Genomic DNA, 21,375 nt, shown 5'->3' on the forward strand with positions numbered 1-21,375 from the left:
GGGCGTGGTGGCTCACACCTGTAATCCCAACACTTTGGGAGGCCGAGGCAAGTGGATCACCTGAGGTCAGGAGTTTGAGACCAGCCTAGCCAATATGACCAAACACTGTCTCTACTAAAAATATAAAAATCAACAGGGCATGGTGGCATGTGCCCGTAATCCCAGCTACTTGGGAGGCTGAGGCAGGAGAATCACTTGAACTTGGGAGGTGGAGGTTGTAGTGAGCTGAGATCATGACATTACACCCCAGCCTGGGTGATGAAGGGAGACTCGTCTTGGAAAAAAAAAAAGAAAACCTATGCTAGTCACTCTCCACGCTTCAGCCCTTCCAAAGGTTCCCGCTGCACTAAAGATCAAGTAAAAAAATCCCTAGTGAGACCTACAACACCATACAAAAAGTAAGGGAGGGATTATTTCAAGGTTAAAATTCCTGTAGACCCCCTAAGGTTGAAACCTGATTCTTCTTTGTACCATCGCCTAAAGAAGTCTGTGCCAGGGTGGGATCTTTTCCTTCTCTCCCGCTCCTTCCTGGAGCCTGGCACACACTGAAGCCAGAAGTCGGCGGGGGGGGGGGGGGCATTTGGGAATGCAGCCATGGTGGAGTGAGAGACAGAAACACTTTGGGCATGATGAGGCCAGGAGGGCCCCCACTTGGTGCTGCAAACGGCCAGAGTCTGTCTGGTAGATGTGCTGCCAGAACTTCCACAGCCTGACCCTCCAGGGGCTGAAAACAAGAAAAGGTTGAACTCAAAGAGGGAGGCAAACCCAGGGGTTAAAGGCGTTGGGGAAATAGTTCAGGAGGCAGAGAGTTTAGAGGAGAGGGGCTGGCCACAGAGGGCACCCGCAGACCTAGAAGGAAGACCAAGGTGGGGGCAGGTGAAGGCAGCCCTCCCAGGGCTTCCTGCCTCCTATCGCAGGGGTGGGCAGCTACGGCCCAACCCTAAAGACAAGACTGTTTCCATTTCCTCCTGGGTCCTGTTTTTTCCGGGCGGGGTGGAGGAGGGATGACGAATTGCAAAGAAGAATTATTATAGACTGTTCCATCCCTCCATTTTCACTCTCAAGAACATTTTACACACTAAAAACTAAATGTAAGCTAAGGCCTATAGCTCTCCCACAGCCATAAAACCAAAACAGGTTTACAAATCAAAACCACACCAAACTACTAGGCTGATTGAATTCATATTAGCAATATTAATTTAACGTGGTGGATGATAGTTGGCTGAAACTAAATCACCCTCTATCACATGACCCTGGCACTCCCGCCACATGCCACCTTGCAAGTTCCTCAGCCTTTAACGTGCCCACACTACATGTCAATGACAAGTTGTTTCTCTCCCTCTGAATCTCTAGGGCTCCTCTGGGCTGCAGGCCCCGACATCCCTGGGTCTTAAGCTAGGTGTGGGTCATTCCTTTGACCCCTTCACTGATCTCCCTGTTTACCACTCCAGGACAGTGGATGGATACAGCCTGGAATGACAAAGGGAGCTGAAGCACTACATGTCTGGAAAGCCAGGCTCTCCCTGCAGGGTCAGGCTTTGCTGAGCAAGAAGAGGGTGTGTAAGTTCTGACCAGACAGAGCCTGGAGGACTTGGAATGTACAACCATCAAAACAAACAAACAAACAAACAAAAGCCATATAGGAGAGAAAAATACAGACTGGTGATGATGTAGGAGTCTTTTCTCACCTTTGAAAGAGGAAGCGAAGGTGTGAACAGCTACAGTGGGGACTATTTGGAAGGCAGGAAGCTAGATCCAGAAAGATTTCTGGAGCCAGAGAGAAACACTTCCTCTCTGGTCCCTGTCTCCTCTGGGACCTAAATGGGAAGGGACTTAACTGCCCAGGGCTTGCCAGGAAGAACCAGGCCAGCCTTCATAGAAGCCCTCCACGTTCCTCGGGGTGCAGGGCAGCCAACCAGCAGAGTGGAGAACTCCATGCAGGTGGCCTAATGGCGGCAGGGAGGGAAAGTGGGCTAGGTGGCTGAGCCCCGAGCGAGCCGGGTGCACCTTACCCTGGAGGAGAGGATCCCAGTGTGAGAATCAGGGAAGAGCCTCTGTAGTGGGGCCGGCCCCTGACACCCAGATGAGCCACACCCCGGGCAGGTCACACCTCAGCCAGGTGGGGTGAGGTCAGGAAATTTGGGGAATTTGAGCACTTACCCCATAGAGGATAATCTTTAGCTAGAGATGACTGGGTTGTCTTGAAGTGGCCAGATAAGAGTTTTTGTGCTAGCAGCCGAAACAGGCTTGGGTGAGGACAGTTATGGGGACATAAAGTGACATTTCTGCACATAGTTGTGGCTGTAAATTACACCCTGCCACATGTGCTGGCTTCCTTGTGCCAGCAGGATGGGCCGGGCAGTAAAGCTGAGTCCATGGAGGCAGCCAGAGAGGTCAGGATGTACTTCGTAAAACACAAAAAAACACCGGGCAGTTTTGGGCGTTTGGGAGGGGGTGAGGTAGTGAAGAAGAAAAACAAGATCATCAAGGCTGAAATACAAAATACAATCATCAGAAAACACCCGGGGTAAGAGGGGCATTGACCGTAGGTCTCTTAAGGAACCCGGATCGCCCCCCTCCGCCCCCGCCACCGCCACCGCGCCTCCTCCGCGCCGCGGCCCATCGCCCAGCTCCAGCCTCTGACTCCTTCACCGGAGCCGTGCTCTTCTCCACTCCAAGCCCGTGCACAGGCTCTTCGCTAGGCCCTGGCCTGGGCTGCATCTGGGTTCAGGTCTCAGGTTACAGTTCAGTTCCCCGAGGCTTTTCCGAAACCTCTCCTGGACGCCCGCGGTTCCCCAGTGCGCCGCCCCATGGCTGCTCAGCCAGTGCCGACCGACAGGGGGAGCCCGGTCAATGAGAGACACAGGAAGGAATGGAGGAGGAAACGGGGTTCGCAGGGCTGATGCCCGCTAGAGACGTGACTCAGAGGTCCTGGTTTCAAGTTCTAGCCCTTTCATTTTCCCTTTTTTTTTTTTTTTTAATGAATGAATATCTTTTTTTTATTTTTTATTTTTATTGCATTTTAGGTTTTGGGGTACATGTGCACAGCATGCAATACAGTTGCATAGGTACACACATGGCAGTGTGTTTTGTTTGCTTTCTCCCCTTCACCCACATTTGGCATTTCTCCCCAGGCAATCCCTCCCCACCTCCCCCTCCCACTGGCCCTCCCCTTTTCCCCCCAATAGACCCCAGTGTTTAGTACTCCCCTCTCTGTGTCCATGTGTTCTCATTTTTCATCACCCGCCTATGAGTGAGAATATGCGGTGTTTCATTTTCTGTTCTTGTGTCAGTTTGCTGAGAATGATGTTCTCCAGATTCATCCATGTCCCTACAAACGACACGAACTCATCATTTCTGATTGCCCTTTCACTTTCTAACTCTGTGAACTTGGCCAGGACTCTAACTTCTCCGGGTCTCAACTGCTTCCTCTGTAAAACGGGCACTCAATACACCAAGACGAATCTATCCAGTTTTCCTGAGCACAAGCTGTGCCTTAAATCCTGCGCCTGCCCTGTGGGAGCTCGGGAACTACTGGAGATGACAGAGGGAAACACACTTAGGGACATGTAGGGAGGGCTGTGCTGGAGGCATGACCGGTAGTGGGGTAACACAAAGGAGGGAGAGTGGGTGGGTGGAGAGTGGTGAAGACGTCAGGGAGGGCTTCAAAGGGGAGAGGAGGGTAGCTGAGCTCTAGCATATAGGTGGACAGAGGTTTGCTGTGGGTTAGGGGGAAAGACTTTCTAGGCAGAGACATCACAGGGCTGCAGGAGCAGGCCGTTCTGGGAATGGCCAGTGTATCCACCTGGCTGGAGGGCCGGGTGTGTGTGACAAGGCACAGGGGATTCCAGTCACCTTTCACACCCATCATCCATAGCCAATCTTGTTTCCTCCACACCCCACTCACACCTACCCCCAATCCCAGACAGACGCGGTCTCATCTGTAAATATTTCTCTATGCACCTAAGCAACAAGCACTTAAAAAACCAAAACCACAATGCTATTATCACATCTAAACAAACAAAAAATCCTTCATATAATATTTAGTTAGTGCTTACATTTTGATTGTCCCTTAATTTTTTTTTTTCAGTTTGTTTAGTTTACAGGAACCAAACACGGTTCATAATGGGATTGATTTATATGTCTCTTGAGTCTCTTGTTAATAGGTTTTCCCTTCTTCTGTGTATTTTTTCTTTCAATATATTTATTGGAGAAACCAGGTGTTTCGTCCTGCGGGGTTTCCAACCGTCTGGAATTTTCCTATTGCATTTTCCTGGTGTTAAAGGCTCATCTGCCCTCTGAATTTCCCATAAACTGGTAGTTAGATCCAGAGCAGTACCACCCAACAGTAAATAATGTGAGCCACAAGTGCAAGTCATATATGTAATTTTAGATTTTCAGGTAGTAACATTTTAAAAAGTGAGAAGAAATGAATGAAATTAATTATAGCTTACTTAACTCAATATATTCAAAATATTCTAACATGTCATCAATATAAAAATTAATATAAAATCACTTACATGCTTTTCTGTACAAAGCCTCCGCAATTCAGTGTGCATTGTATTCATAGCACATCTCAGTTTGGACTGGCCACTGTTCAGTGACCTCATAACCCCATGTGGCTAGTGTCTCCTGTCTTTGGACAGCATGGATATTTCAAAGGTGTTGTGTTTTCCATCAGGAGGCATCAGATGTCTGGTTGCCTCTCTTTCTGTGCCATTGATGAGCATTGTCTTAGATGTGCTCATTCCTTAGGAGCTGCAAAGAGAAGACAGCCTAATTCTATGATCTCTTCTGAATCTTTTTACTTGGAATATTTATATAAAAGTAACTTCCCTCCACCAACTATCCGGTTAACTAGTGTGCACAATGCATATAGCAAAGGTAAGTAAATGTTTGCTGCTTTCCTGTATGTAACAGTTCTCAGAGGGCGAGAGCTGTGTTTAGGACAGGTCACGTGCCTGCAGTGTGGAGAGTGGGCTGAAGGGCGCCTGGGGAGGAGGTGATTATAATCCAGGCATCTTGAAGTCAGGGGCAAGAAACCACCCCTTCCCATAAACCTCAGGAATCTCCTTCAAAAGGCCCAAGAAGCTCCAAGCCACCCTCATGGTGCCCCTTCTGCCCTGTACCCCAGAATAATCACTCCAATCAGGCCCTCATCCCAGGCTGTCTCTCTTCAGGGGCCAGGCGGGAAAGCCTGCAACCTCCCACCCATGCAGCAGACAACTTAGCCCACTCCTGCCCAGTAGCCCTTCCTCCCTGTCCTCACCACGCCCTGGGGCTCCCCTTTCTCCCCCTCACCCCACATTTTCTCTGAGGCCTTACCCCTTCCATTTTCTTGTCTCCTTCCTGAACCTTTGCCTTCTCCCTGCTACTAGCTCCATTCCATTTGAATTTATAGGAAACCTTCCTTTGATCTCACAGTCCCCTCCAACTTCTGCGTGGATTTTTCTCCACCACTTTATAGCTAAACTCTCAAGAGTTGTCTACACTCACTGTTTCTACTTCCCCACTGTGCATGCCCACTGCCCCTTGCTTCCTCACGGTTCCCCAACCCTGACACAGCTCGCACAGAGGTCGCCAAGGGCCTCAGGCTGTGCTTGCCCTCACCTCCCCGCAGCTCCTGGGTCTTTGGCCCTGTTGACTCTTCCCCATCTCCGTGGTTTCTGTCCTTTGTCTTGTCCCACTCCATGTTCAGCCTTGGAGAAGCTCCTTGGGCCTCTATTCTGGCCGTTCTACTACTAACCTGTGCACAGAACCCCCATCCCCACCCCAGCCATATCCCCTGCCCCCGGCCTCCAGTCACAGGTTCAATCCTCCCCTCCCCAACTACCACCTGCCTGACACACAGCTCCCCTGCAGCTCCATGCCCTGTGTACTTGCCTGTCTCAGCCACAGGCCTGGCAGATTCCTGAGGACAGGGACTGTGTCTGCCTTGTGTATTTCTCACCCTGAAGCCTAGCCCAGTGCTTGGGGTGCAGGGTGCAGTCAGTGACTAACCATTAAACGCATGAACAGTACAGGTTCCTGGAAACACCTTCGTTCTTGCTTCTTACACTGGCTGGTAGCCTCAGCCCTATTTCACCCCCTTGACCTACCTGTCAGACACAGCTAAGGGGAGTTCTCAAAGAAGCCCCTCCTGCCCCTCTGCACCCTGCCCCATGCATGTCTGTGAGTCATAATGTACACGGCCGACCTCATGGACGTTTGAGAGTTATGTCGCATTTCCGGAGGTTATAAATACACATTTTCCCCCTCAGATCTGCTCCACTCCCCACAGCACAATGCTGTGAGGTGGTCAGCTTTTCCACTCACTGCATAGAAATGTCCCCGGGTTTGGCCCTCCCTGTTAGCTGGGGCTGCCAAGTGGGGAGGGCTCTCTGTAGCGGGGAGGATGTAAGACGGGTGGGACAGAAGGAGAGGCCGTGGGGCCTCCACAGGGCTTGGGGTGTGGAACAGAGAGCCCTGGGGGAGAGGTCAGGGCTTCGTCTGGCCCCAGTGTGGCCTTGGGATCTGTGTGATCTTCCGCAGGTCACCCTTCTTTGGGGGTGGGGTTCCTGGGTCAAGTATTGATGGGAACATCTTGCCCCCACCCTCTAAGGGCTGGCCTGGGGATCAAATGCAATGACGTTGGGGAGAGGGCTGGGACAGGAACAGCACTGTGCCTGTCTGAGGGGTCACTGCATCACCATGGAGACAAAGCAGGCATCACCATACAGATGTGTGCAGGGCAGGCCAGGCCAGGCCAGCAGGGCCTCAGCTCCTGTTCGGGTTTCCCAGCCAGAAATGGCTCATTAGTACTCAGGATGTGCACTGAGAATCAGTGTGATTTACTGTTTACAAAAAATCCAGTTCCACAGTCTTATATAATCTGGGAACAGTTCTGCTTCTTTTTTTTTTTGAGACGGAGTCTCGCTCTGTCACCCAGGCTGGAGTGCAGTGGTGAGATCTCAGCTCACTGCAATCTCCATCTCCTGGGTTCAAGCGATTCTCCTGCCTCAGCCTCCCGAGTAGCTGGGATTACAGGCATGTGCTACCATGCCCAGCTAATTTTTTTTGTATTTTTAATAGAGACAGGGTTTCACCCTGTTGGCCAGGTTGGTATCGAACTCCTGGGCTCAAGTGATCCCCCTGCCTCAGCCTCCCAAAGTGCTGGGATTACAGGCGTGAACCACCCGGACCAGTTCTGCTTCTAAAGGTTTCCGATGCCGATTCTGGGAACACTGGGCCTTCACAGAACTCCCAGGGACCAAGAGACAGACACAGGTGCAACTTACCAAACTCAGTCTGTGCTCTTCCTCACCCACACTGCCCCTGCCCCAGGCCAACATGCACACTTCAGGAGCACCTACCACGTGCCACTGAAGGCAAAGCTTAGGTGTGGGTCGGGGCTGAGAAGTCCAGGTGGCTGGCAGGCTTTTGGCAGCAAAGGGCCTGGCGTTGAGGTCAGCAGGCTCTGGAGACGTGTGCTGCAGGAATGAAAGGTCACATATCACCCGCACACAAAGTAGCCTGGGGTCTCCTCACATCAAGTGTACCTGTTCCTTGACCCAAACAGCAAGTAATCTGTGGACATTTACAGTGAGGCTGGTTTCTTTGAGGAATAAGGTGTTCTGCAGAACTAAAACTTTTTAAAAAAGTATTTGCAAGTAAACTTTTGAGAGAACAAGTTTATCCCTTAAAGCATCATTTTAACCATCTTGAATCATATACTTCCTTAAACTATTTTATGCATTTCCCTGTCAAACTAAAATCAATACATCCTTTTTGTGATGACTGGGATCCATCCTTAGCAACAGTAAAAGTCACACTAAAGCTGAATTTTTTTCAGCTAGCTGTTTTATTAATTTTTATTACACATCTTACAAGCTCTTGTGCCATGGATTTTGAGTCGATGTCAGGGTGGTGGCTCTTCTGCTGCCTACAATACAAACTGCTCTGATCAGAAGCCGCTGTCATGAGCCGTGCCAAGTTCTTCACACACATGCAGAGTGACAGGTGAGAAGCCTCTCCTGTCCTGTCATGCTCTGGGCCCCAAGGCCATTGGAGACAGGTTTTGAAGAAAGAATACACATTTGCTCCTAGGGCAAGAGAAGCCTCCGTCCAGGATCAAAGGAAATACAGAACAAGGGCCCGATTTCACTTTACAGACCAGCACGTGGGCTCAGAGAAGTCAAGCGCCTGGCTGGGGTCACACAGCCAGTGAGCAGCAGTGCTGGGGCTGGAACATCTCCGACTTGCTCTCCTGTGAGACAGGGTGCTGCTCAGTCAGGCCCCAGACGGCTTCCTTCCCGAGTGCTCCTGTCTCCTCTGTAGTTCAGGCTGTCCATTATTCCCGCCCCCTCTCACCCTCTGAGACTTTCTCATCTGCAGCGCCTTAGAACTGTGTTTTGTACACACTGCCAAAATGACCTGCTCCTGCCACTCTCCCCCTTGTGTTCTGTGCCCGGGCTTGGCTACAGCTATTTCACCAACTGGCTGTCTCTTTCATTCTTATCTAGACTCATGCTCGTTCCTGTTTTGGATTGCTGACAGTGCTGGCCTCTAAAAAGTGTGGAATTGTTTTAAAGACATGTATGTTTTTATTCATTTAAAATCCACAAGGCTGAGCTGTCTACCTACAAAACTGTAATTAGATGTGCTAAGGGAGAAAAAAAAGAAAAAGAAAGCTATCTACTTTGAGCAGAATCAAGAGCTCTGGGCACCACCTGGAAGCCATGTTGGAGAACATTCACCAGTGAGGCGGGCCTAAGGCAGCTCATTCGTCAGGTGCTAGCAACATGGACATTATGGCTGAGAGGCCACATCTCAGCATGATGTCGGTGCCGCTTACCACCAAAACACGCTGAAATACTTTCCATTTGTTTAGAGCTTAGGTTTTCTTTTTCTTTGTTTGAAATGAAGTCTCGCTCTGTCGCTCAGGCTGGAGTGCAGCGGCGTGATCTCAGCTCACTGTAACCTCTGCCTCCCAGATTCAAGTGATTCTCCTGCCTCAGCCTCCCGAGTAGCTGGGATTACAGGCACGAGCCACCACGCCCGGCTAATTTTTGTATTTTTAGTAGAGACAGGTTTTACCATGTTGGCTAGGCTGGTCTCGAACTCCTGACATCAAGTGATCCGCCTGCCTTTGCCTCCCAAAGTGCTGAGATTATAGGCGTGAGCCACCGAGCCTGGGAGAGCCTAGGTTTTCAAAAGACTAGTTTCACCCGTAGTACACATTCTCAATGGGTATAGAATGAATATCTGTATTTCAACCATCCCACCAAAGCCGGAAACACAGAACGCAAGAAATCCTCGTTGAGTGACTAATTCCTCTCAACGTGCATGGTGCTTTGTAAAGATCATTAAGTGCTTTCATGAAGACGTTTATCTCTTCTAACATTCTATCAACTGTCAGGGGTGGGGTATTATCCCTACTTCACAGATTAGGAGCCAAATCCAGAGAGGTTAAGTGGCTGTGCTCCAAGTGCTAGAGCAGGAAACCCGATAAGTCCCAGGCATTCTTTCTATCCTGGTGAAGTGGCCTCCTCTGGGACCCAAGGTGTTGGGACCCTCCTGTTGGGACCCAAGGTGACCAACATTGATGGAGCACCTATGATGTGGCGGGTCTCCTGTAAACGTAATTGGGAAGGACAGAATTCTTTCCAGGTTTTTACAGATTAAGAAATGGGGGTTCTCAAAACCTCAGTGACTTCCAGGGTCATAGCTTCAAAGCAGCAGAGTTGCAGAGAGGTGAACAGGTGCCATGGGGCATTCAGAATCTCGCTTTTAAAGAAGAGATGCTGGCTGCACTCTGTACCACACAGTAAAAACCCAAATTGATTTAATATGTATGTATTAGCCAATTTTTGTGTTGCTATAAAGGAATACCAGAGGCTGGGGGATTTGTAAAGGCAAGATGTTAAGTGGCTCACGATTCTGCAGGCTGTATAAGCATGGTGCCAACATTTGCTCACGTTCTGGGCAGGCTTCGGAAAGTTTACACTCATGGCAGAAGGCGATGGGTGCGAGCAAATCATATGACAAGAGCAGGAGCAAGAGACGGGGAGATCCCAGACTCTTAAAAAACCAGATCCTGGGGGAATGGAGAACTCACTTGTCACCGAAGGGGTGGTGCTAATCCATTCATGAGGGGTCTGCCCCATGATCCAATCACATCCCACCAGGCCCTACCTCCAACATGGGGAATCACATTTCAACACCAGATTTGGAGGAGACAAACATCCAAACCATATCATTCCCTGAAAATACCAGGGACAGAGGGATGCATCCCTTTTTCAGATACAGATTTCCTCTTTTTCCAAACACAAAGGAAAGATGATTAAATAGACTCAGGCAAGTGTCGCTGGAGTCCAGCCTGAATCTAGCTGCAAGTCATAATTCAGATCTAACCAAGTTACTCTTTTGCTTCAAGTCTGGAAAGGGCAGCTACCAGCTGCCTACTGGATTCATCCAAATCTCTTTGGCACCTTAAGTCCTTCCAATTGGCCTATAACTCCATTTCCCCATTTGCCCTTCTTCATACCCATTCAGGCCTCAAGCACAGCAAACTCCCTGCTGTTTTCCAAACGCATACCCAAGGCCTTGCCCCTGGGCCTATGCCCATGCTGTTCTCTCGACCCATGACGTGAAACTGTACATATCTTTAATCTGCATTACCTCCATGAGTCTTTCCTGACCCTTGAGTGACAATGAATAGCTTTGTCTGCATTCCACAGAATACAAACATCTCTCCATCACAGAATTTAGCACACTGAATTATCATTAATAGCTAATATGCCTGTGCGCCCTACGAGAGAATGTGGCAGAGGCCAAGGTTTATTCATCTCTGCATTAACCTTGGTTATAGCCCAGTCCCTCACACATATGTGGAGAGAGTGTGTGTGTGACTGCGTGAGAGCAAGTGTGCTCAGTAAATGCTGGCTGACTCTTTAAGAACAAGGCTTTCATGGTTAACCCAGCTTCAGTATGAAATTCAAAACAATGAAGACAGGACTCAAACGTACAGGGAAATAATATACACTTTTAACTCTCAAAATAAATACTAATCAATTTTATTGTATAAATACAGATGCTGAGTTTTCTTCCAATTACCAACAGATCAGTTTCACATGCCATTTATTATTTGTGGTGGTTTAAAAAATTATTTAAATAACTGGTTAGATCAGGATAAATGGGCACCATTAGAACTGCTAAAAAATATATAGCTGGGTACAATCTTCCAAAACTAATATTCTGAGTGGAAAAAAAAATCTCTGGAATTTCTAAAGTGGTTAAGGGGAAGTGAAGAGGAAAAAACACAATCAAATACTCATTTGATAACATTTGTCGGCTGTTTAAAAGCATCTCAGCTGTAGGAAAACTGGAAGGGTTCTTAGCAGTTCAGAAAGAGATAGTAATGAGTTTCCAATTCAACTCATATCTTCCAAGCAAACAATTTCCTTAGTGATTTACAAAACTAATTTAAAAGATTAGTAGGAGATAATAACCCATCTCATATTTTGCCACTTTAAAGCGAGGCTAAACTCTACAGCTTTGGAAAACATCAGTTATTCCAGGAGATGGGTAATCCCACAGGTTCTACCCAGGTCATGGCAGAAACTGCAGACATCAAACAAGTTCAAATGGAAACCCCAAACGCAAACTGAACAAACCCAAACCTAAGTGGTATTTGGAGGCATCGCCACCTGGCTGTGTGGGTTGAGGGAAATGTGTAAGCACCTGGCAATCAGCTCTGAGCAGCCTGATGACGTTCAAGAGCAGGGCTCCCTGTGGTGCAGTGAAAAGCCATGAAGCCCAGAATCAATCGGGGGTCTACACAGCGGTGGGGGGACTACGGGTAGGGCCCAGTGCTCCAGGCTCTCATGGTTGTGTGGACCTGAGATGGATACTGTCAACATGAGGAGTCCTCCTACTCCTTGGTGGTGCCAGAGCCAGGCGGGATGCCCTGCAACGGGATGTACCTACTTTGGGTTTGGCATGACATTTAAAGTCCACCCCATATCTGGGAAATCATAAGTCCTAGGGATTCACCTTTCACTCTGCAATCCTAACACTGCCCTTCAAAACCTTTTTTTTTTTTTTTTTTTTTTTTGGCAAATGTTCCTTTCCTGGAGGGCCCCACAGCACGGACATATCCACGATGCTGTTTATCTCCACCCTCACTGACTCTAAAATGAGTGGAGACAGTCCACTGCAGAGAAGCTCCTGCTCCAGGTGAAGGAGCTTCCATCTTATTCCGCCTTTCATGTGGAATACGATGGGCTTCTTCAGATCCAGGTAAAGATCTCCACTGCCCGAGAGCTGGTTTTATCTGCTGTGTAGTAATCCTGTGAGCTCTCTACATGGAAAACAACAATGTAGCTATACATTAAACTTGAGCCCAGGAACGCTTGGGCACAATGTGAAAGCGACTATGCGGCCTGTGACGAAGCTGCTATGCAGGACAAACGCGGCTGCTGGAGTGGATACCTGTGAAGCGTTTGTGTTGCTGTATACAATCCATAAACTGAAATGAAGTCAACAGCCTCCGCTTAGATGCAGACGTGGCTTTTGTTCAGGCTAGTCCTGTCATGATGTGACATATGGAGACGTAGGTTCAAGAGGAATTTCAAAGCTGGGAAAAAAAAAATCAGGTTGGGTGAAGTAAATTCAATTTTTATTTTTTTATATAATACACAGATATATGGATAAATTTTCCTTTAAAGAGTTTGCAACCCTGAGGCAATGTCCTTGGGTAAATAACATATAAAGCGACAGCAAATGAAATCTGAATGCAGGAATGACCACTGGACTTCAAAACATAATTTAATATTTATGAAATTGCACATATACCGATAGTAATCTATGTCTCCTCTAGTCTCTGAATCCAACTATCTCAACTGCCTTGCAGTTTGCCTACCAGAGAGCCTGACTCTTTATATTTTGCCATGTAAATGCCGACCTTAGGACTGAAATTTAATATATTAACATGGGATTTACATATAGGATTTTTGTCTGGTGAGTGCATTGCCAGAAAGGATGCCTAGTTCTTGACCATAGCATCTGCCCACATAAAAACTTTGGCCCCTACAGTGGATGAGATGGCATCGGACTGCAGTAACCTCGAGGTTCTTGAGGGTCCCTTGGGATCTATTCAAAGCAAGTTTTTCATCTAATCTGAGAGTAAATAAGGGTATGGCAGAGGAGGGGGAAGGCCATGGCTGGTTAGAAGAGATGGAGCATCATGGCTCCTGGGTTACAGAACCAGGAATCTGATGTCCTGTTTCTAGGACGCATGGCCCATCCGCTGAAAAGATGGGGTAACAGTAGGGTCTGTGGGTGGATGGTGGTACCTTGGGGCAGGGGGAGGGACAGATGGGCCTGGGTGTAAGGAGACCACTATGCAGCTTCTTCATCTACCTCACGGATGGTCACAGACTTTTCAGTAAATGGTAGAAACCTATTTCTGAATATTCCATTTTCCCAAAGTTTTATAAACTATGGTGAGGGCAAATACTTATGAGAAACTAAGGGTGAGTTCATTATATTATTTATATATTATCATCTTCCCTCTGAAGATAACATAGAAGGGCAAATTAAAAGCAGACAAATAGCTAAAAGGTAACTCGAGCTGTAAGCTCTTTCAACTAGAGGGTGACTTTTGCCTTAAAATAATCATCAGGCCTGAAAAGCAAATCTCAAAGCAAAATCTAACTTTGGCCCACTGATTACACAATGATCCTGAGTCCCTCCTTCATTTCCAAAGTCTGTTTTTCTGAGGAATATCCTCCATTAATATTCATTTTGTGTCATAATTATTACAAAGGGTTAAGTGCAGCTTTAACTTCATTTGAGGCAGAGCCTCTGCCCTAGTCCTGCTGTCTACCTGCTCACTTCACTTATCGGAACTCCTGCGTGGCCGGCGGAAGCTGGATACATTTTCGTTCAGTGCATAGATCCTCCGAGAGAACTCTTCAAATTCTCCGAGAACTTGTTCGTCACACTCTACTGCCACGGCGCTGTCCACTGGGATGCAGTTAAATGCTTCCAGCTGATCGCCTGAGGTGAAACCTGTGGCTTCCAGCCCAATGATTTCTTCTGCTTGCTCCACAGTACAGCAGAGCTCAGCTTCTGAGACCGGGTGGAACTCACCTGGAAGCTGGATGCTGGCGGGCCCGGCCTGCTCGCTGGGTAGGAGAGTGCCATTGACTGTGGCTGGATGCCCAGAGAGGGCTTCTCCTTGTTCTTGGCTAGGGTGCACATTCACATGGCCTCCGATTAAGCTGTCAACTAGATCCACTCCTTTTTTCTTGTTTTCTTTGGAGAAGTCCAAGGAGGTATCCAAGGAGGAGGACAGAGACGTTGTCTTTCTCTCAGTCTCTCCCATGGAGGGGACGGTGGTCACAGGCTGGGCTAATGCTGAGTTGTAACTAGGAGGAGGGGTTTTGTACTGGAGTCTCTCATTCTCAGAACTGGCCCGTTTTCGATGTCCTTTGTCTGGTGAAGGGATCCCCCCAGAGAAGCCTGCATCCACACCCCCAAATGTGGAGCTTTGTCTCTTAGGAACAGGGATTGCACTGGAGGTGTGATGTCTGTCGCTAGAAGAGAAACAAAAACAAGAAGTTACTTCCTACTTCAGAACTCAGTGTAAGCCTTCTGGATCCAGAGGCAGGAAACAGCATACTTAGGTCTGAGCTAATAAAAATAGATAAGAATCAATCTTAGACAATAGTTATTGCAGTGTCTGAATGCAAAAAACAACATGAGGTATGTGGGACCAACTTTGGGAACTTCCCTCCAGCAGGAAACAGACACACTGCAATATATTTAGAGAAGAGGGCCCAGGGTGGGGCGGAGAACAGAACTGTCCTATGGGGAAGAGGTGAAGTAACTGGACAGGCTGGATCTGGCAAGAAAAGCATGTGAGGATGTAATCAACTTTGTGTTTCTGAAGGGCTTTCCATAATCTTATTCTCATTTTTAGTATTCAATTCAATTCTTATTTTAGCTTTGAAAAGCAGTCATCCTCATCTGGCAGAGAAGTTACCTCACTTGCTCATGATAACTCAGTGAGGCAGCAACAAGGCTACACTGAGCCCTGCGCCTCATGATTTCATGATCAGCAACCTTACTGACACCCAAATGCTAAAACTACCTTGCATTAGAGAACCTGGAGAGAGAGGGTCAAAGTTACATTTTAAAAATTAAAAAAAAATTTTTTTTGAGGGCTTCCTTTTTTTTTTTAAATGAAAAACTAACTTGAGAAATACATTCTCTTACGGGGCTAGCCACACGTATGCTTTACAATACTTGGTCTGCAGTGCTGTCTTTTGGGTCTGAGTTTCTTCTCAGGAGGGTATCTTTGGGCCAGCAATAATAATCATTGTTCAGTTAAACAAACTTTATAATTTCTGAAGTAATTTCCTATACATCATTTCACTTAGTCTTTCAGAGAAGGCAGGTATGCATTATTACAGTTAAGTCTGAAATAATAAATAATAATCAGTTAATGGAAATAGAGTATCTACGTCCTGGAAATGATGGCTATGTTACACACTATGCTAGCTCTAGACATGCTCGTATGTGAATGAAATCAGTCAACTTCGATACAGCACTATGAACAGACTGGGTCCAGAGGCAGAGGGAGGCATGCACAGATCATCTGACTTGTGTGCTTCAGATGAGGAAACACGCACAGAGTTCACTGGCTTGCAGAAGAGCAACCACTAGCCAGGGGCAGAGGCAGAACTTGAAACCACACACCCCCAACAACTAGTACCCATATGTGCCTGGCCTTGGGGCAGGGAGACAGATGCAAGACCAGCAGGCCCTGCCTCCAAGGAGCTACCAGTCTTGCAGGAAAAAGACATCCCTCATTACTCAAATAATACATTTTCAAATTACAATAGCAAGAAGTGCCCTAGAAAAGAAAAGAGAGCCGGGGTTTCCTCTACTTGTGTCTACAGCAACAAGCCCTGGCCCCCACTCCCTGCTCCCCCTCCTCTCAGACTCTCTCTGACGCAGGCTTATACCTGCTGTCTCAGACACCCAAGCAAGAATTCTTCTTGGGAAAGGGCAACCGCACGGCTTCTAATCCATGGGCCCGTCACTCCTCTACCTGGCTGTGAGTACTGGTGCCAGGAGAGATTTCATAATGAGGGGTGGTAACTGGGGTGCATATAGAGCTAGGCAAGTACATCAGTAAATTATCCTTTTTAGTTCTCAGAAAAATCAGAGCAAAATCTGCTGGCCTTGATCTAAGTTTATAGTTAATATGTTGTCAAAACTCACAATAATTGGGTAAGCTCCACATTTCTGCAAACCTTGTTGTTTCTACTCTACCACTTGCTGAGAGTGTCCCTCTCTATATGATCCTGCAGGTTGACTGGGTACTCACACCAAAGAGAACATCAGCAGCACCCTCTGACAGTCTACAGACTGGCTATTCTGTGCAGACAAGCCAAGCTTTCATTTGCCAGCCCAGCCCACGATGGGAGGAAGCACCAGGTGAAGCAGCCTGGAACACGGAAGGTGATGTTGTTGGTGTGTGAGTAGAGCCAGGGTCTTAACCCCTCATGCTGTGCCCTGTGCTGCCATCCTCCTACCCCCCCCCCCCACCTCCAGGTATCCTGCTCTGCTGCTCTGCGGGGCTCCCAGGGGGCTGATAAAAGGCAGGGCATCAGCAACAGGCCTTGGGCACACCCAGCAGGGCTGCACAAGAGGGACGGGGTGTTTGTAGCCCTCATTGATTTTGAGACCCTCTCAAAGTTCTCAACTTTGTACAACAGAAAAGTAATGAGGTGTGACAACCCTGCCATCACTTCACCCCACCTCGCCAACTACAATGGGAAGGGAATGACCATTTTCTGAGTGTCAGTAATGTTCGGGGCCCAGTGGAAGATGTGCTGCCCACACAGAGCCCCTGAATGTCCCGTGAGGAAGACAGGCAGGCGGTGGGTCATGTGGTTTGTTCAAGGCTGAAGAACCACATCTGAACTATATATTCTGTCTGACTCCAGAGCTCATGCTATTTATTGTGTCCCACATGGGAACATGACATTCAAATTCAACTAACATTTGCTAAGTGCCAAAGACATAGAACACATCAAGCCAAATGCCTTCTCATTTGCCCACAAACTCTAAGACGGTGCGCTATTCCTGCTTTCATGGATGGATTCCACGGTTTTGAGAGGTAGGAACTCTGGTACTTTCTGACATCCTGATTTTGTGGCATTCTTCTCCAGTTCCCTTGGATTTGTATGAAAACTCAGGTAATGGTAGTATCAGATTCAAACTGGAAAATCCAAGTACCAGTGAAAGGTTCTCTTTTAGGCGGGCGCAGTAGCTCACGCCTATAATCCCAGCACTTTGGGAGGCCCAGGCGGGCGGATCACGAGGTCAAGAGATCGAGACCATCCTGGTCAACAAGGTGAAACCCCGTCTCTACGAAAAATACAAAAAAAATTAGCTGGGCATGGTGACGCTCGCCTGTAGTCCCAGCTACTCAGGAGGCTGAGGTAGGAGAATTGCTTGAACTCAGGAGGCAAAGATTGCGGTGAGCCGAGATCGTGCCCTTGCGCTCCAGCCTGGGTAACAAGAGTGAAACTCCATTTCAAAAAAAAAAAAAAGTTCTTTTTATTTTTTAATTTAATTATTTTTCTTTCTGTCACCCAGGCTAGAGGGCACTGGTGTGATCACAGCTCACTGCAAACTCAACTCCTGGCCTCAAGGGATTCTCCTACCTCATCTCCCAAGTACCTGGGACTACAGGTGTGTGCCATCATGCCCAGCTAATTTTTATTTTTTATAGTTTTTAGAGACAGGGTCTCATCAACTTGCCCACAGTGGTCTCAAACTCCTGGGCTCAAGTGATCCTCTTGCCTTGGCCTCCCAAAGTATTGAGATTACAGGTGTGAGCCACAGGTCCCAGCCAAAATATTCTCTCTTAAGAATGGCAAGGAAATTAGTTATTTTTGGATAGATAACAAAGAAGTCTACATATCTAAGGTTTGCCTTTTTATCACATTTTTTTCCTCCATTTTTAGTTATATGAGATTAAACCTTTCACACATTTTAATTACAGCTTTTCTTGCAATCTTAAAAAAGTTGAACAAGAAAAGGCATTTTCTCAATGCCTCTGGGCCACTGATAAGAACATGTATTACTGAGCGATGACACAGTAAGGGGACTACAGGATGTTCAGTGGCGTCTGTTCTGTAGGTTAAGTCTGGCACAAGTTCTTCAGGTCCCCGCCCCCTGGCGATGGGGGCAGGTGTGTCATTGCCCCTGCCTGCAGTGACTGCTCTACCCTTTGTTAATGTTCTGCTGCTAGTTTGCTGTGTTCTTGTAAAGCACATGTCCTAAAAATTGTGTGCAAAGTACAAGTAAACAGGATTTGAGTGGCGGACCAGGAGCTGCCCTGGACATAATATGCTTTATTTATTATATGAGTTTGGTCACATTAATTTTGGCTGTTTAGAATTGATTTTTTTAATCACTTCCAGGATCCCAGCTACATTCCAGATTTTTAAGACAGCCAAGCTACAAACAGTTGAAGTATTAAATGATTACATTAAATACACATGTATTTTGAATTATTGTAAGTTTATACTCATAGGAAAACTAAAAATATATTAACTAAAACTCACCAGTTTATTATACATGAAATAACTGCTGTTAATTTCAGGTATTTGCCTTTTGGACTTGGATTTTATATGCGTGTGTTTAATTTTTGAAGAAACCCTATAGCCAGGTGTAGTGGCTCACATCTGTGATCCTGGCACTTTTGGAAGCCAAAGCAGGAGGACTGCTTGAGCCCATCCTGGGCCACATAGGGAGAGCCTGTGTCTACAAAAAATTAAAAAATTAGCTAGGCATGGTGGTGCGCACCTGTAGTCCCAGCGACTGTGGGCTGAGGAGGAAGCATTGTGTGAGCCTGGGCTGCCAAAAAACAAGAAAGAAAGAAGCACTAAAGCTGTATTTCTGGTATACACATAATTCTATATCCTGCTGTTATATGTTACTAAAACCTCCTGGTAGGCATAATTCTAAATGGCTGCTTCACTGAGTGGACTGTCTTAATTTACTTAATTATTCCATTACTTTAGTAGATTTAGGATGTTTCTGAACTATTACTATTAAAAAACAAACTGCTGTCAGCATCTCTGTATAAAAACATAATGCATAGATTTTTAATAAAACAATTATGATTTTATATTTAATAGAAGGTTCTGAGGAAGATCCTTCATTGCATATTTTAGTACAAGATAAAGAAAGAAGAGTATTTTTAGCACTACTCTTGCCTAAAAAGAGAAAGATAGCAATTAAAAAGGCAAATAATAGATCAAAAGAGAATATTCAGGTGGTTTCAAGATTCTTTTTGTCTGATTACAGTCTTGCTTCATGACTATTTCATCTAGATGAAGAGTTTGAAACACATAGATATACTAACTATATGACCAATTTTTAAAGACTGTTGATAATTTACTCATCAAATGCAATAAGGACATTTTTTATAATGTGATGAAAACCTTACAGGGAGTCTCTACTCTTAGACAACCAAAAGCAAAAATGTGTGTGTTTTGGGTGGAGTGGACATATTAGGAAACATGATAGCTTTTCTTTATTCTCTACCTGCACCAAGGGGCCCCATGTGTTCAGAGGCACTCGAATTGTGGTGCAGAGCCTGAGGTTCAAGCAACTGGACCAAGTCTACCAGTTCACTGCCCACATTTTCCTCACCAGCCATTTCCCATGAGTGGCTGTCTCTTCCAGCTGGGCTTAGGTCCAAAGTGGAAACATGACATCTGGGGTTTAATGCTGCCATTAAAAGGAATTTATTAAAAAATAACAACCCAAAGATATCATAATTGCAATTTTACTAGGCTATGGTTTGGTGAAACACAGTATAGCTTGTTGAATAACTGAACCACACCAGAAACTGTTAAATTGCTTAATAAACCTTTTGCCATAAGTAAAAAAGGATTTCCCGGGGTCACAAACAATGGTGCGATGAGGGAGAAGCCAAGTGACTTGCAGTTGAGATGTGGAGGAGGACAGTCTAGTTCCAGTTTGGCTTCTTTGGATCAAGTTTTCTCTGAGATCTCTAAATTAAGATAATGAATTTGTTTCTCATTCTGTGAGTCCTCATTTATTACATACAGTCAATACCTTTTCTTATCTCTTCAGCTCTATCTAGAGACAGAAGTGGTGACAAGAAGGACTGTTCAAAGACCTGGATTCTACTCCTAGCTCTGCCACTAGGATCGCATCTATATGGACTTACAACTTAAAGTCACATTTGTTTATCAGTTATATCAGTGGTCCTCAATCTTCTTGGTATGAGGAACCTGTTTTGTGGAAGACAATTTTTCTACAGACTTGGAGGTGGGGATATGAAACTTCCACCTCAGATCATCAGGCGTTAGATTCCTCACATGTGCAGTTCACAATAGAATTCATGCTCCTATGAAAATCTAATACCATGGCTGATCTGATGGGAGGCAGAGCTCAGGGGGTAATGCTTGCTTGCCCCTGATCACCTCCTGCTGTACGGCCTGGTTCTTAACAGGCCACAGACAGGTACAAGTCTGTGGCCTGGAGGTTGGAGACCCATGAGTTACATGACTGTGGGCAGCTTTCCCCTTTATAAAATAGATCACTGGACTACAGTAAGGATTAAATAAAATAATGTGCTGAAAATCGCGGGCAGGATGCCTGGCATAGACACTGGTGTCAGTGGTAGTTGTAACTGTGGTTGCTGTCATTATGATTAACTTTAGTGGGCTTGAAATTCCAGAAGTAGTATCCTCATTTTACAGAAGGGGCACCGAGACACTTTCATGTCCTGCACAGGAACACAGGGTAATAGGTAGAAGAACGACTGGAATCTACATCTCCTTCCCTTTACTGTTTCTCCTATAGAGCATACTGTTTCAAGCAGGAACAAACAGGACTCCTCCCACCCACCTTCCTACGCCTCCACTTCTGTACAGCAGGGAGCTAGCTGCAAGAAGCAAATAGAGAAGTAAGGTGCCAGGTAGAGTTGCTTATGCCTGTAGTCCCAGCACTTTGGGAGGCTGAGGCAGGAGGATCACTTGAGACCAGGAGGTTGAGGTTGCAGTGAGCTATGATCATGCTACTGCATTCCAGCTTGGACAAAGGTGAGACCCCCTCCACCTCAAAAAAAAAAAAAAAAAAAAAAAGCCAGGTGTGGTGGCTCATGCCTGTAATCGCACTTTGAGAGTCCAATGGGGGGCAGATCACCTGAGGTCAGGAGTTCAAAACTAGCCTGGCCAACATGGCGAAGCCCCATCTCTACTAGAAATACAAAAATTAGCTGAGCATGGTGGCGGGCACCTGTAATCCCAGCTGCATGGGAGGCTGAGGCAGGAG

General features: G+C 46.6%; 1 protein-coding gene across 12 annotated transcripts in view; it reads right to left on the reverse strand.

Annotated features, from left to right (window-relative positions):
• Window positions 1-11,038: 11,038 nt before the first annotated feature.
• Window positions 11,039-21,375, reverse strand: part of UVRAG (UV radiation resistance associated) — a 319,164-nt gene continuing 308,827 nt past the window's right edge. For 7 of the 12 annotated variants that reach the window (XM_078340195.1, XM_078340191.1, XM_035265389.3 and 4 more), the window contains 2 exons: window positions 13,868-14,579; window positions 11,039-12,616 (listed from right to left, as the gene is read on the reverse strand). In XM_078340195.1, coding sequence (XP_078196321.1) covers window positions 13,877-14,579 — 703 coding nt within the window. In that variant the 3' untranslated portion in view covers window positions 11,039-12,616; window positions 13,868-13,876. Of the gene's footprint in view, window positions 12,617-12,641; window positions 14,580-21,375 lie in introns of those variants that run through there. The other 5 variants (XM_078340198.1, XM_035265395.3, XM_035265393.3 and 2 more) reach the window with 2 other exon arrangements.

This window comes from Callithrix jacchus, chromosome 10 (genome assembly GCF_049354715.1).
Source record: "Callithrix jacchus isolate 240 chromosome 10, calJac240_pri, whole genome shotgun sequence".
Lineage (NCBI taxonomy): Eukaryota > Metazoa > Chordata > Mammalia > Primates > Cebidae > Callithrix > Callithrix jacchus.